This window comes from Bombus vancouverensis, chromosome 6, assembly GCF_051014615.1.
Source record: "Bombus vancouverensis nearcticus chromosome 6, iyBomVanc1_principal, whole genome shotgun sequence".
In the NCBI taxonomy this organism is placed as follows: Eukaryota; Metazoa; Arthropoda; class Insecta; order Hymenoptera; family Apidae; genus Bombus; species Bombus vancouverensis.
This window is the reverse complement of record NC_134916.1, coordinates 8891962-8909438: the sequence shown is the minus strand read 5'-3', so window position 1 is coordinate 8909438 and position 17477 is coordinate 8891962. Positions and strand designations below refer to the sequence as shown.

The following is a 17477-nucleotide window of genomic DNA, read 5'->3' as shown; positions in this document are numbered from 1 at the left end:
ACCACAAACATAACTAAATATCGGACTAAGGGAAAGCCTTCATTAGGGATGAACGAAGCACTGAGAAGCGTGTTGCGCTGGAAGACAACGTGAACGTTAATTCTATTTAAGTTAGCTCGAAAAGCCTTGTTTGTCTTAACTTTGTTTTCATCCGTAGCTAGCTTAGATCAAATCGCTTTTCTCGCAATCCCGTAAAACAATTACCAAACCTGTTTAACGTCGACAAGAAATAGCACCGCCGGTATTCGTCAAGTTTCCATGGGAGTACCGGCGTTTCTCGTTTCGTCGAAAAGTCTGTTCGGGTTTCGGGCTTAAATCGACCGACGGATGAGTGAGATGCCGCGGGAAAGCGACAACAATGACGGAGAACGCGTTGGCGGAAGGACAAAGAAGCGATGGTCCGATAACAATGACAGGGAAACGGGAAAACGAGGCGAGCGCCAGGCGCAGATACCGCGAGATTCGATCTTTCTTATTCAGATTTCCTGCGGCAATTCTTCTTCCGTTTCCTCGCGAGACTAACTCGTAATTACTTGCCGAATGTGAATAGGCACTAGGTTCGGATTTGAGACTTTCAAAGAGACCCATCAGTTATGTTCAGATAGAACGTTTCAACATAGAAGTTGGAGAAAGTTAACGAGGTGCGAAACAACCGAGTGTTTCCATTCCCTTTCCTTTTTTCTTTTCTACTATTACGTGTTACCTTTTCCTTCTACAAGGATTTAACATCGATTTTCAGGCTATCAGAGACGAAAATTTATACACAACACGATAAGGGAGCCATATAATTTATTTACGGAAAATAAATTCTTACTCTGTTTCGTAATCGATAAATTCATCGTGGCAATTTTAAGGAAAGTAAACCCTTGATAGAAATATTTGGAACGTGAAACGTTAGAAAATTTAAAGGGTAAAGAGGAAATATGTTACCGCGAAATTATGGGTTCTTCGCGTAATTGACGTTCTTTTTGTGCTCTTCTCTTCGAGAAAGTGTTCAAAGCTCCACGTTTTCTTCGAGCTACCTCGAAAAGGATTGCCACGAGCTTCCGCTGCACTTGTGACGGAAATTGGGCTGGTATACGTCGATATATAATAATTGGGCACAATCAAGCGTATCAGTTCAAGACGTGCAACACGGAGAAGTCTTTCCTCTGCTAAAGGAGGCTTCAAAAAGCGAGTCGCGTTCGTTCCTCGAATTCTTAATGAGCTTCCACTTCGTATAGAATCGCGATTCCAGATACAGAAAGTTGGCAATGCTCGAAGAAAATTTACGTGATTTTCGGTATTCTGTCGCCAATGCGTGAATCTGACGGTGGCTACCGTTAATTCTGACGTTTATAAAATAGCTTTAAAGCTCTCTGCGCAAGACGCGTTATACCCTCTTCTTTCGTGTTCAACCATATAATAAAGAAGACATTGGGTGAAAAATAAAGAAAAGGTGAAACGCGTTGTGGCAGACTGTTCCGGAGTCTCGAAGACACATTCGCGTTTCGTTAAAATTACACTAGACGGAAGCAATTTTTAATAAGTCCCACCTTCGTCCCAGAGAGCGCAGTTCTGACATACATAGTCTGTCAAACGAGCCGCAGTTATGTTTTAATTGCGCCGTTCCGACCATTTCCCGACTCTATATACCTTGTTCTTTGCCAACGAGCGAACATCCACGCGACTCTGAAATCACAGACGTGGCCCGTGTCACGGGCACACACCAACGCATTCCTCGCGTTCTCAAAGGGATTTGATTATGCAACGTTTCGCGTTTTGTTCCTCTCTGTGGCGAAAAGCTTTCAGGCCACTTTCTACGCGTCGGCTTTTTTTTGTCGTCCCTTCTTTTTCGAGAATTACACGTACATAGGTAGAAGGAAAAACGTTCTTTAATAAATCAAGACGGCACTGCAAGGGGCTGGATTTATTGTCCGTGTCAGATTTAGGAAGTGCCTGCAACCGGAGACCGTTCGATTTTCTTCTACTCTTGTTTTTTTTTTCGTCACAGTTCCCTCGTCTCGTTCGTTCGCGATCACAGTGAAATAAGTTAGTCGCGAAGATTAATCGGTTTCAGCCTCGAATGAGTTGGGACGCGTTTTCTATTAAGTTTGGTCGATTACATTTTTTGCTCGTAACGAATTTAGTGCGCGTGATTGATCGAATTGAAAAATTGAATGAAAATATGCTTCACACGTGATGGGAACACTTGTTAGGAATGTAATAAAACCAGTTTTCTTCGTCGATAGTTTTTTAATCTTGCAGCTTCCTTGTAGCGATAAATCGAGTTTCGATTAATTTTATTATTCGCTACAAAGTCGAATCGGTTAATTGGTTACTTATTACTGAAAGATCTGGAGTAATTACGAAGCCTTTAATATGCCATTGACGAACTTAATTCACGTAAAATGCTTATTTTAATAATTTGTTTGTAAATCGAATAGCGTATCAAGTTTAGAAAATATCCTACCAAATAATGGGATCCTTATAAGCAGAAGCGAATATAATAAATAACAAAGTTATATAATATAATACAACAAAGTTATATAATAAATAACAAGTACAATTTTTATCTCCTATGAAGCAAGTTTACGATTTAATTACAAGAATCTTTGCTGCAGATAAGAAAGTTAAGACGCTGAAAATTTATCAGAAAATCAGTTTAATCGTTCAAGTTGCTTCTTATCTTTACCTGGTTCCTTATGCTACTTTCCGGAACTTTACCGCCAAGCTCTTCCTCGATTCAATTGTTACTTTCCGTATTCGTATCTACTGCATCGCGTCCTTACACGTGCACTATCAGTTGCGTATCCTGCGCTGCCATGTTTCGAAACTGTTTAACTACGAAACTCAAAGTTAGAAGATTAAAATTTCGTTTGATCGCTTTACAGCAGGCAATTAGCAAATTCTGTGGACGCAATCCAGGGTTCTCGATCTACAGTCTTAAGTTCCGAGACACGAAATTTCGCTTAAGAATTTTCCGATGTAGAATCGCACAGACCAATATCGGAATTAGACAGACGTTCGACTGCAATACGTTTCATAGCTGGCGTCAGGTCACGTTCTTTACCTCGTTCAATCGTATCGCGGAAATTGACAAGAAATTAGAGGATTGTAACATCGCCTTCCCAGCATCTCGATGCATGCACAGTCCGACTAATCGGAATTTCTAAGGAGAATCTTATTTCTGAACCGGGTTCGAACGGAATTCGTTTTACATCGAGTCTACCTGGGCTAACGGCGATGATGAAACTCGGATGGAATGGAATTTCTATGATATTACACTCTCTCTCGTCCTCCTTCGACCAATGGTCTATAGTACTGGTATTAGGTAAGAGTAGATGCACGCCGGTGCAATATCTCGAATAACTTGATATTATCAACATGTTTGGGAAATTCGACGAATTACAGGCATTTGGGATATTTCGCATCAGTATTTACAGATGAAAGCTACGCCCCTGATAACTAGACGTTTCACGTTCGTTTTTCATCATTAAACGCGAACGGCTAAAATTTTTATGTCCAATCGAAGCTTCGGATGCAGGAATCATGCATATGTAATTTTACTAATTTAACACGAAATAAAAAAAACTGCTTAAAATATTTCTTCTTGTCAATATATTAATCGTGACCTTCTTGTTAAATGCATTCTATTTTGTAGCAAAAATTTTCAATTTTTAGTACTTATACATCGCGATAAATAAATCTTGCAACTGTCTGGTTCTTGCATCAAATTTGATTAATTTACTGTTTTCTATTGTAGGTTTAGTTGAAAGAAAGATATATTTTTGCGAACAAATCATTTTAGTTGATACTTTGAATATTACAAATACGAAAACAGTTAAGGTTATAGGAATATTTTAGAAAAATGCTGTTGCTACTGGTATTATTCAATTATATTTCCATCTTTTGGCGATTATTTCGGCATATTTTCGTAATACCACTTGCCGCTAGGAGGTAAGTACATTTCGTTCGACCAGGGTCATTATATCGTGAAATGTCGCGTCTTTCGTAGGAAGCAGTTCGGAATACAGTTGTCGAGAAGAACGAGGAAATGCTGGTTCATTGTTCTCAAAAGTAGAAACTCTGCTAAACCGATCCTGAGGCATTCTGCGAACACATATCGGTCCCAGGAAAACCTTCGCTACGAAAAGATAAACGATACCTGTTTCGAGATATAGAACTGTCCTTTACTTAAACCAACAACATCGTTTTAAAAAAAATTGTTCGAATATTTTTTTATCGTCTCCGGTGAGCATTCGTAGAACCAAATTAATGCAAGTATCAGACAATTTCTAAGCCTAATGGCTTTCTTGCACCAAAATTATAACGAACGCTACATCGCCGAAGGTACAGGTAGCTTCATTTTCACAACGCGAAAGGAAATTGTAAAAGGTGCATAGGTGTTGCACAGTAACGTGGGCTCATCTTTTTTTTTTCGAACGTACATTAAAATCTGGAAAAAATGCCTGCAACCCTTGAATTTTCCTTAAAATTCCACGTTTTACAACTTTTTTACTACTCTATCGCAAACTGCTTCTATGCCCGCAACTAATTTACCAACTGTTCGTCAACGCGTCGAAATTTTATTGAAAACACGCCGCCTCTAATAACTGCGCTGTTTGAAACTCTGTGAAACGCCTGTGGCTCGATCTCGATCGAATAAAAATCACGTCACCGCAGAGACGGCGTGTCCATCGGCACGCGCGTCCCCAAATGGGATCGTGGACCGGAGACGAAGCATTTTCACGGTGTTTTCCCAGAACGGACGATGTTCGGAAAATTATATACCGGTCTAGGCTCACGGGACACGCGGCATGCAGACCACGTTCGTATTTGTGTGTATACACGGTCTTGTGTGTATAGCAGCAATTGTGTACGGGGAATAACGTCGACGAGAGTCCGAATCCCTGCCAACATCGATCTTGTCCTGTCGTTGCCTGCGATGCGTCCAATGAAAATTGAATTTCCCCGCCTTCTGTTCGAAACCTCATTCTCAGAACGCTTCATCGTCGCATTTATATCGTTACGTGCGCAAGAAGTTAATCTTGTTCGCAGTATGGGTTCTAAACGATTCTTCTTGCTTTACGCAAATGGTTTGTCAATGACTGTTTCAAGCGTATTTGAAATGATTATCTCGGTTGAAGAGTTTTTGGAACAGACAAATTATTTTTCCGATACTTTGTTAAATAAATTTCTACGATTAATTACTTACTGTACATTGTTACATTTCGCGTACGTGTTTAGGATGTTTGTAGCATATGCAACTTACAGTTCTTTTTTTACAGTTTATAAGCGTTACGCATTTCGGAAAAGAGAATCGTCTATTTAACAGCGTAATCTCGATCCCTTTATCGTTTCCGTATCTTGTTTTATCACACGCACTTGGACAAGGATGCCTTTTCTCGTAAGTACATTAGTATTTTATATTAAAACTTTTAAAGTCCTCTTTGTATGCTTGCACGTGATATATACAGGGTGGTTGGTAACTGGTGGTACAAGCGGAAAGGGGGTGATTCTACGCGAAAAAAGAAGTCGAAAATATAGAATAAAAATGTTTCGTTTGAGGCTTTGTTTTCGAGAAAATCGACTTTGAATTTCCGCTCGGTACGCGTGCGGTACGTTATAACGGATCTCACTGTAGATCGTTGTCTCGATGGAAAAATTAAAAAAAAAAATGTTTATTCTATATCTTCGATTTCTTTTTTCGCGTAGAATCACCCCCTTTCCGCTTGTACCACCAGTTACCAACCACCCTGTATATATGTTCTTTTCATTCCATAAATCGATACTAAAGCTCGCGTACTCGAAACTCGAACACTTTCTTCTTCTTCAAGCTACTTTTAACGATCTCACTGACAATTTGACAATTTATCGTACGTTACCATCGATCATTTGGTAGATCGCAGTAAGACTCGCGTGTAAAGTACAATAAACAAGAAAACGTGTCGAAGTCCATACGCAACGTCTCTCGCCATAAATCTAAATATTGGAAGCACAAGCATCGGATTATTTCACGTAAAAAGCGTCTCGCTCCATTCGAAAAGGCAGCGAAAGTTATTGCCCGTCGATATTAAAGAATTAAGAATTAATTCGACGGTTGGGAAAAACGAGCACAACGTGTAGGCGAAACGAGCGTAGAATTTTATTTGGTGCATATAGTTATGAAACGGTTGTTTGAAATCAATATTTCTAACGGATCGTTTTTTATTTTCACTGGATGCACTGGCAGACGTCGTTCGACCTCTCAATTACGCGTTCTATCGGAAAGGTGAACGATAAAATGTGACGATTATTCTTGTTAGACCACTTCGATGCTCGACGTGTTTCAACAAACTAACACGACAGGTCGAAAGTTTATCACGCGTATCGCCATTGTATCGAGTGATTTATCCATTAAACGAAGCATCGGGACGATTCGATGAAAGTACGTTTATTAGCGAGTTTGGAAAGGAAATCAACTTCGCACGAAGATTGTTTCAGTTTTTTTCATTATTTTTAATTAATTAAAACGTTAATTGTTGCTTCCCCGTGATAACTTTTATTCTACGATATTTTCCACTTCAATCTGTTTCACAGTCACTAAGCACATTATCGTATTATCTAGAACGTACCGTACTGTTTGAATGGTTCCTTGAATGAACTACTCAAGTGAAACTATGATAATAAAGAAAGACGTAATATTTTCAACTGCAGCTTTCCTTCATATTCTTTTATGTTTGCGTTTACGCGGATGCACAGGTGCAAAGAACATTTGTAGCTTCCTTTTACAGACACTACACTTCTCAACGTTTTCAGGCAATTTCTTGTTTCTTACACGAGAACGCACGAATGGCGTCTATAAAGAGGTAGCGTAAATTCTAAGGAAAATGACACCGAACGATAGTTTTATCCACGATAGCAAATCTCAAATCTGATTATCCATTTTCAACGAAGATTCTATCAGAAATAAAGATTCGTTAGGAAATAGGATTAAAGAAATTCGTTTCTCGACACAGTTGATAGAACTTCGTGCCGGGAAACTGTAATTTATTTCTGGGTTACCTAATAGTTAACTATAAGTCTGCGACCACAGAGCCAGCCGACCATCCCAGAAGACGTATTTCAAAGTCAACAGTTGCAGCCTCATCAAGCATAGATAGACCGTGGCGAACTTCAGCGTAGACGCGTGCATAATGCACGGAGTATTGTGCAGATTTTCCCCGCTGTAATTCGCGAGATGCACCGTATCCAAAATTGAGATCAGGTGACGTTCCCGACGGGAACATGCTCGACTGGCAACCGTATGGCAAACGAAAATACCGACGGAACACGGTCCCTTCATAGATATTGCCATTTTACGAGGGAACCTATCTCTGTCACTGACGTCGAAAGAATACGAAACACGTTGTTTGTAGAACACTTTCGCGGGAATAGAATTAGCAGGAAAGACAATAGTCGATAAATAGTCGATAGTTATCAATCCAATGAAAAATTTGTTGTCAGGAACTGTAAAAAATATTTGCTGCATATCCATTGTTGTACGCGTTTCAGCTTTTCTTCGATATTTATCTTCGACGTTATATCATTAAACGAGAAGAGCTAAATGAGCTAAACTTGCGACTGCGTTAGAATTTTACAAAAGGTTGGAAATTTTTGAACTACGAGAACGACCGAATTCGCAATTTAAAAATTATGATTTTTTTAAACAGTGATTAGCTTTTTAATAATTTGTACACAAATTAGTAATTCTTTTTACTTATCCTGTGTTTTATTCTTATCGACTTCGTAATCAGAAATATAACGATACTTCTTTAACAAATTACTGCATAGAATTCGGTAATATGTATAGATTGGTGTTAATTGTACGTTTTCATTTGCATTAATTACCAAGAATTACTGCATTATTGATTTTGAAATCATTATAAAATACAGACACGTTATCAATCGTCGATTTAAAGTATCGTCAAATTTTTTGAATTTCCCATTCCTCTTTTTCCTAAATGTAACATAATGAACGTATTAAAAGCGATCCAGATCCTTGTAAATGAGAAAATATGCATCAAATTACACGTGTAATTCGGTTCGTGGAAATTAAACATTAAATTTCGTACCCCGGAAACTGAATATACGGAATACAAATTTGCGATGCAAATTTGACAAATTCTAGTTGCAATACGCTACACCCTTATATATTTAGTATTCGTCGTACAAGAGAAAACTTTGTGTGCAAGTAAATCATACATAACGTGAACGTACTTTTCGTTGATACTACAATGCGAATTCGTATCTTGGAAAACATGTAGAATTTCCTTCTTCCTCGAATTATCTCGAAAATAATGAGAAATATCGAAAAAAGAAACTTGAGAAGGAGTTGCGTGTCTTTTTTTTTTAAACTACGACAGTGTAGAGAATTAAAAGAAAAAGATCAAGGCATCCAAAGTATTGAACTTTTTGAATTTCCAGGTTCTGCAATTTCCTCCGTTAGTAGGCATTTATTAAAAATAAACCAGCGAATAAATAAACAATTATGACGGCAATGTACGTGAAATATTCGATCGATTTCGATGAATACTTTGATCGAATTTATCGGCATATTTAAGACTATAACATCCCATTAAATTTCCCTTAAATTTGATGTTCGAGTTGCATTTAATGCACGAGGTATCCTAGAATAAATCTACAAGAGTAAATTTGAAACCTGAACGACCATTATAAACTACTACACAGTAACTACCCTATAATACGAAGTAATATTCATCCATAATCGGCAAGAAGCCGTCGTAATTTTCGTTCACTCTGCAAACAAAAGCAATTAGATCGAAACGTTAATCAAACGGGGTGGAAGATCGAAGAAGCTCGATACCAGAGCGGTTGCATCGGAACAGAGATTGATGAAACGAAGCAGATGTTACGGAAAGTAAGCGCGAATTCAAGTGTCCGATTCAGATCTTCCATCGAATCGGGGGAAAGCAAAGATCCAAATGTTTCAATATTAAGAACGATTTCCCACTTCGAGATTAAAAAGTCTCGTCACGTTTCAGCTTCGTCGCGCGATCTGCAAGTTCGCGAACGAAACTTTCCAAGTTTCCCTATAACCTGAACGTCACTTTCGTCGATTCTAGACAAGGAGGAATCGTGGAAAATGCGAGTTCTACGTTATAACCAGAGGAACCGTAAAACGTCGAAAATGTCGTCCGACGTGTTGTATTCGCAATGTCGTCCGGCTGTCAGCGAGATCGAAGATCGGTGGTAGATCTCGATCTTTAACCCGGCGCAAACGAACGATGCGACGTCGTTGCGATTTCCTAGGGATAACGTAGCAGCAAGATTTTGCAACTTTATACTTGACATATCCATGGTTCTCCCAGTTTCGATCGTGTTCTACTAGCGCCTACCTCTTTGCTCCACAACGTGCAAATGTAAAGCATCGATTCTCGCTTGCACTTTACGTCGCTGTTATACGACAGGAAGAATTCAGAATGAACGACGTCAGGTGCATCGCTCGTCCGCGCCGTGTCTCGCTTCCTTTTTTCGTCGTCCGAAACGAAAGAAACGCGGGATAGTCAGCGTTCAGTGGCGATATGTGGTCAACGTGGTATATATCGTAGAAACATAATCCGACTAAATCAATCAAACAGTCGCAAGACTCCAAGTGTATGTGTACATACATACATATACAAAGAGAGATAGACAGGTAGAAAAAGAGACAGTATAAAGAACGAACGGAAGAATAGAAACGAAAAAGAACAAGGTGTATATTGTCTGGCTGGTGTAATACTGGCAGGCAAGGCATGCTACGAGTTACGTTACCTAAGGTGAGTTTCTCCCCGGAATCTGGCGGCAGGGTGAAGCCCAAGAGGGCCATGCTCGATATCAGCACGCACGGCACGATCAGGTTGAAAAAATAGTACAGAGTCCTTCTGCGAATCTGTATGGTGAAGGTGACGTCGACGTAAGGCTCCGGACAGCATTGGTACGTTATCGTGTTCTTCTTGCCCGGCATTCCTGCAACGAAAGCGCATCGAACCATGTTACGAAATTGATACTCGTCGATACCAAGAGGAGTAATACTCGTTTCGACAACGCAGAAATTCAAATCATTGCTGCCGGCATTGTTGTAAAGCTTAATTGCTTTTGACCGTGTGCGAAAGTGAGTTTGGCTATTGTTCCGCGCGATGGTGTAATTTGGCACGGCGCAAGTTCCGATACGAGTTTAAGTAGCCGTTTGTGCCCCGAATACGAAGATCGCGTTAAATGTTTCCTTAAATGGAGACGCGGGCTTCCTTGGCCTCGAAAGAAGCATAGGAAGTCGATATAAATTTTCTGCGAATCGCTTCCAGGACGATTATATTTGATTTTTATCGAGACACGTACGTTATCAAGATCGATAACTGCAGTAACTTCGTGTTTATAACACAAGCTCTTTTCTCTCGTTCTCCATCTTTCATCCGCTTTCTCTGCTCCTTTTCCTCTTCTCCCTATCCTCTATTTTCAACTTGGCTAGCTTTAGACTTCTGATTCTGAACTCTGACTCTGATCGATTAATCCTTTCTAGCCACTTATCTCTTTATCTTTCCTCTTTCCCTATTTTCCTGCTTCTTTCCCTCGACGCAGACGCTCTTAAAAGAAATTCAGGCACGTCCATCAAAAACCTTTCTAAAACACTCTTCATTCGCTCGACAAGATTCAATTATTTCCGCAGAACCGAAAGTGTGCTGTTGAGAAATTGTTAACATTTTCGGCTCAAAATCTCTCTGCTCACAGGTTTCGCTATATCCTACAACTCGTGATCTTTATTTGTATATTCGACGCAAACCTGCTGTTAAATCGATAAACAATCGTTTGGCTTAAATAAAATACCAAATATACGTTTATGAACACCGCAATGATACAGCTCATCTTCAAGCGGAAAGTAGAAATCGGCGAATATCGTTAGTAGCTTCCAACCTGTAATTTTGATCAAACTGGCTCTGCCACTGCTTACACGGTTCGCTAATTTCGCGAGCAACGTACATCGCGAGCATGACACAAACTCTCAGACTAATTCCAAATTACTGGGCGCAGCATGCATCGTCGAGGTAGCCAAGCTTAGTCATAGTAGAAGTAACCGCGGAAACACGAGCAGGGTACCTCGTGATTTCCGTTTAACTGCTTTTATTAGTTGGCTACGTCCGTTTGAAATCGTACGCTGTCGTTATAAACGCGACCCTCTCCCTTCGTCGATCGCCTCCAATGTTTCGTCCCATTAATGCCTAATCGTGACAGCGCAAATATTTGGATTATTCGTGGTGCCCATAACGAGGTTTTCATATTTTTATTACAAATATTATTACAAATACACGCAATTTATGGCAAATTTCTTCTGCAATGTGGTCGATAATTGGTGTCTGGAAAAAATTTAATGGTTGGTAAGTAATAGCCAGTCAAATTTAAATTTCAAAGAAACTAATTTCATATACACCGATCTAGTGTCTGTGTATCCCGTCTTACCCTTTCGACGCATAATTTCTCGTCGTTTCATGAAACATTTTAACGTCAATCGAAGTAATACAGCTGATAAGGATACCACCGATATCGTGAAAAATAAAACAATGGAAAAAGTGCACTTAAACATTCTGCAGCGCGAGGAAGTCGATAGTTTTTAATTACCTTAATTACTTTCAATCGGTAAGAAAATTCTAACTGGCGGCTTGTTCGCTAGTTGCAGCGCCGTAGGAATTCTTTTGCCAGACATTTGCATTCGGATGACGTTAATTTCCCACGCGATGCGTTTGCCCTAATTGCAAACATTATAAAAGTTACATCTGTGACTGCCTTATTGTGGAAATATGCAATTTTAATGACCTCGATGACGGCGCGTCTCTGTACGAGACACGGATGACTTTTATTGTTCGCAGTTTTATTCGAAATATATAATAGCCATTTTTTCCTCTTCGTGCTTTTTTAAAATGAATAACATAATGCATAATGTTTAACTTTGCTTTCCATTGTTCTGTGCCTTTTTGTACTCGAGTTTGGGGATTAAAAAAAAAGGAATTAACCTTTAGGATAAATTGTTTGCAATCTCGTTTGGCAAATGTTGACGAAAGGGGATCCAGTCCCAATTGCTTTGATCTTGACGAATGGTCGGGACCTCGTATGATATACGGACACTTCTGGGTAAACTTCGGAAGGTTCTAGCCGTCGTGCGTTATTTTTTAAAAAATTATTAACAAAAACTGATTTGTAAATCTACAGGATTTACTTATTTTTGTATAGAAAAGAAACACTTGCTCGTAAAAATCTAGTCCAATCCCGATACCAATCTCACACATGAGCGAAGCGAACGAACGAGGAATTCTTAAGAAAAAAGTTTTCGGTCGAAAGTCGAGTGCCCTTCGTTGGCGTGTGGAATTGGTATCGGGTTGAACTAGATTTTTAGAAGCGAGCGGAGCTCGTTTCTTAATGGAATTCGGATGAACTTATTTGCTACAACTTGCGGCAAGCGTCACAAAAGTTGCGCTAATTCTACGCGCAGTAGTAAGTGAAAAATGTGGCATAACGTTTTCAAAATTCCCAAAGCATCGTTTCGGATTATTCGTCCATGCAGGATCGCCCCCTTTTGGTTTGCGCTAGCATTTGTATGCCACCAGGTAGAATATTATGCACGTAGTCTTATGCGCCTCGACACCTATGCATATCAGGTCGCCCTACGTTGTACACGTTCAACAATAAACCCCCCATCCCCAAAACTACCCCGACTCTCAACGAATCACCTTAGCGTGTTTCTCGAGGCAAATACCACCGCTGAAAATTCCCTGTATAAGCCAGCAACCATAAAAGAGGAAAGTATTCGGGTTGCAGGCTCTCGAACCGAGTTCGTGTCGCTGAATCGCGAGGAAAGCTAAATTTATTAATGCAATTTCGCCCAGTCGCATCCGCTAAGATTCTCTCCGCCACTCTCCATTATTCATCGGTCGCATTTCACATTCTTGGCCTCGCGTTTTCATACGCGAAGCTCGCGCTAGCATCGACAAAATCGTCGTACGTGAACGAAATTCGAATAACACCGTCAAAGTAGCCTCGAGAAGATAACGAAAAAGATAACGGAAGTTCATGGCGATCACCGTCCTCGCAGCGAAGGAGGAATATCGTCAAGCGGCGAAGAGCCAGCGAGTCGAGCATGGTAGCGCGAAATCGAAGACTCGTAAAGCGATTAGATGCTCGTTCGATCGCTACATCGATTCGAAAGTTTATGGGATACGCGAGACAGAAACTTGCGAGACGTTTTTGCCGCGTGGCAACATCCTTGGCAGCGTGTAAACGCGGAAGTGGCCACCCTAACGATTTTCATCAACATTCCTTTACGCGCCGGTGACACGAATATCGCGCGAGAAAACCAAGTCCGGCGAAAAATGCATTTTACCGTGGGAACCTGAAAATTGGCTTCCCTGTTGAAACATTATTAAGGAACGCTATTTGCAGGAGTTTTGTTGTGGCGAGGAAGATTGCGAGGAAATGAGTTCAAGTTTTGAAAAGAACGATGAAAATTGCGTTAATACTTAAATCTTAAATATATGCTTTCTCCTTATACCTCACACAGGGTTTTTCCAGCATTTTCCAAACTTTATCGGTGTATTCTACGGATGTAGACATAAACGTAACCCAAATAGGAGATACAAAGGAATCGGTAATGAATTTCCAGTTAACTACGATGCTGAATTGCAGTGTCAAAGTTCATGTAATATTTCTTTTCGTATTTATATCCACAAAGTATGCTACTATAGTTTGGCTGGGCAAAAATGTAAGGCGCTATAGATATATAAAAATTCTTATAGTATAAGAACGTTGTACATGTCGAATTTCCAATGAAATTATAACGGTCATATTTAATAATAATATTAGAACGTGTCAAATAATTTAATTACACAGGGATACTTATTTAATTTAATTTAATTTAATTAGAGAATCGCGTATTCAAAGTACTTACCGATCAGGTACCATTCTCCATTCGTGATAAAGTCGGACAGGTCGCCGCCCTTCTCCGAGCTGAGCACGAGGTCGACCTAGCAACGACAAAGTTTCGATTAACACGGGCGTACGTTTATGGTCGTGGCATTTCGCTAGGTCACACGAAGCGGGCACGCATGCACGTGCGACAGCTTTACGTCACTTCGTTTCTACGGTACGACTACGACTACTTTCGCAGCTATGCACACAGATCAACGTGGCGCGGCAGTGTCGGTATTCGATAAATCGTGCAAGGAGAAGGCTCAGAGGATGATGGCGTGTTGCGAAGGACATTTCGTGTGCGTATCTGGTATATAAAGGAGAGGATAAATCCGTGGCGATCGACAGACTAAGCCTGGGATTCTCGTCGACGATGAGAGAAACGCCTTCTGCCGCTGTCTAACGTCGAGCGACTCGCGACGTTTCAAGAACCGCTTAATCCGCTTTTATACCGAATCTAATTCTCCACTTGTCTATCCCAAAGAGAAACTTCGACGTTCAGCGTATTTATTCACGCGTCTTTTATACGAAATTAAAGCAAAGCACTTTCGATATCTTTCATCCCGTTTCTCCCTTCGGAGCTTCTGCGCCACTCGCAGGTTCGATTTTACGGTTCCCATTCTGAACACTCGTTCCCTTTAGAACGAGTATTTCGTTGCTTCATCGACGTCGCAATCAACCACCATACACTGATATACTATTTTATTTCACCTATACTAGTTCACCGGCCGGTCTTGTTCACCGTGTCGCTGGCGAAATTTCAAAATATTCTTCGAAAGGAAGATATTACCGACATCCCAAAGTTTGAAACGCTATTTTGATTTTTCACTTGGATTCGTCTTACGATGTTTAACTTGTCGTTAACGTTTGTGTAAGTTACCGATAACTTTATCGTTCTTTCCAAAATTTGAAGCTGTCGCACAATACGTAACTCTACTTATACGAGGTGGCCCGATTTTTCTGACCTATCTTTTGCTTCTATGGTTATAAATAAGAAGTAATCTTATATTGAAAATCAAAGAATCGCTTCGTTCATATTTCGTATATTTGTTGTAGCATTTTAACGAGCAACATTCGTATCTTGCCTTCGCGTATACTCGCAAAACATATTGACAAAATTAAAATATTGGCTCACACTGTATACATATTATTTCGTAAAGTTCCTTTGCCTTCTCCTTTTTAACGCATTTCTTGCATCTTTTCTTATATTTAGTACTTGAGCAGCAACCGGACGGAATACTGTAGGAATCCCTCAAAGAACACTTGTTCTATCGTAGAATGCTTTTTAAACCGTTTCTTCGGTTCCCTTTAAGCTCGGCGCTACCTCCTTCCTGTCTATCTGTTGCTCTTTGATCGAGAGCCAAACGAGATGCGGTTCAGCGTGTTCTAACTTTTACGACCGGCATTTCCATCCTCGGGGCCTGCCCTTAAACTACGCTTCCTGCTATTATCCGGCATCTTGATCGTTTAACCGGTTCGACATAGTGTTCCCCGTTTGTCTCGTATTTCGAGTACGCGGTTAAAGGATACGATTTATTGGACGGATTTCTGGGGATTTTTTTTCTTTTTTTTATTTATTAAATAAACGACGAAACTGAATAAATTTCTCGATAAACTCGCGCGCAAGGGTATCAGAGACAAAACGACGGTCGAACCTAACTAACTTTCCTCAAAGAGACGCCGATATTAAATTGAAATTTCACTGACTCGATTTAAGCGTTTCTGCCGATTATGCGCATCGAAAGGCGTTCCACCTTCGATTTAGTTGGCAAAGAACGAACTCTACTTCTCTCGACGATTCAAAGTCGTTCGAATTAATTGCTCCGAGTTCCGCGTTTGAAATTTTGAAAACTTTATACCGGAACGAACGAACGGAAAGATTCTGGATCGTGATGAACTTAAGCGCAAATTTGCTTTTCAATGCATCGACTACTTATTTTCATAAAGTTAATATTTTATCGGTTTTGGATCTTTAAATTCGGATATGGATCTTTCCCGATGAACTTTCAATATCTTAACAACTTTTGCAATTCTTTTTCGAATAGTTTATCGTTCATTTGTTCGTAACGAATTCTTTCAAGCGCGAGTGGTAGGCGTTAATCGACCTCTAGAATATTAAATTTCTTACTATCGAAAAGATGACAATAAATCGTAACGAATATTATTATCAGAAAATTAGGAAAATTGGTATTTTCTACGTAAATATAAGGAACACGAAAGTGCTTAATTTCGTCTATGAACATTTTCATAGTCAGCCAAATTGCGACGTATAATCTCATGGTTACCGTTACTTGGAACACCCGATATATCATGTCAGCCAGCATTTTCAAGCCAGCAGAATTCCTTCTTTTTTCGATGATATTTTCGGGATCGCGTTTTGCATAGCGTCGCGCACAGGCTCGTTGGGCATTAGAACGAATCCGAACGGCTCCGAACGTTGGTCTCTCGTAATTCATCGCGAGACGTATATTTCACGGAGGTGACCCGATTCGAACGTTTAAACCCGAGGGATTGTGGCTTAGCACTCTGGCTGCTGTATCGAGACTAATCGTCGGATAGCAATTGCACATACGTGCATTGATATTTTAGTAGAGTTACGTATTGCAACACCGATGATACATGTTTATAATACGTTGCATGTAATGTACATTGTAAAATAACGTATGAACCTCGTATACTATATTTCTTAAGCTACAGACTATTGCTTCGAGCGCAAACAAATTTTTAACTTATCTACGATTTGAAGTAATTTGTCGTTTGAAATGGAATCTACATGATTTTCACGAGTCGTATTTTCGACTGAATTGCATATAAAAAGAACGATAAAAGATTGGTCCAACAAAACGAAAGGTAACATTTGTCTCGTATCCACATCGGACGATGAATTCTTGAGAGTTCTGTGTAAAAATAGGAATTATTCTATAATAGATAAATCTCTGCTTATAGATCCTTCTTTCGTCTTAGACGAAAGTAAAATGTACGGCAGTTGATAAACTTTCGTCGCGTTAGTTTTGCAATTTTCTCGTTTCAATCGGACATCCTGGTCGAAGCTTGAACAATTAAACGTAATTCGTTGCAAAATCTTGATTTCCCAAGCGGTTCCAAAGACGATCGTGGAAACGTCGCGGCGCCATACATTTCATTCAGAACGATACGCTCATCGTTCCGAATTGCCATTTTCCATCAGCCGGCAAGAAAGCGTGGACTCAGGTCTGCCTGGAATTTATCGGTCCATGCGCGATTGACGATTAATCCTGAACCGGTGGACAGGTGACTCGAGCGTGATTCACGTTACTCGACTTGATCGTTTTTGTCCCGACACGTCCGTCATATCAGACGAGATATCGATTACCATAGACGAAACGGAATGCGTGAGCGACGAGAAAAAAAGACGAAGAAGAGAAATAATCGCGATTCACCTATACAAATAAATATTCATTGGGTCGATAATCGCGATAATTTCTCCGACTTAATCGACGCTCTCATCCCAGAGCACCGATCAATGTATTCAATCGCCAACTGAG

General features: G+C 40.1%; 1 protein-coding gene across 1 annotated transcript in view; it reads right to left on the bottom strand.

Annotated features, from left to right (window-relative positions):
- Positions 1-17477, bottom strand: part of nAChRalpha6 (nicotinic acetylcholine receptor alpha6) — a 269347-nt gene that overhangs the window by 85367 nt on the left and 166503 nt on the right. Inside the window, exons 7-8 of the mRNA XM_076619170.1 lie at positions 13934-14009; positions 9775-9969 (exon numbers count right to left, since the gene is read on the bottom strand). Coding sequence (XP_076475285.1) covers positions 9775-9969; positions 13934-14009 — 271 coding nt within the window. The remainder of the gene's footprint in view (positions 1-9774; positions 9970-13933; positions 14010-17477) is intronic.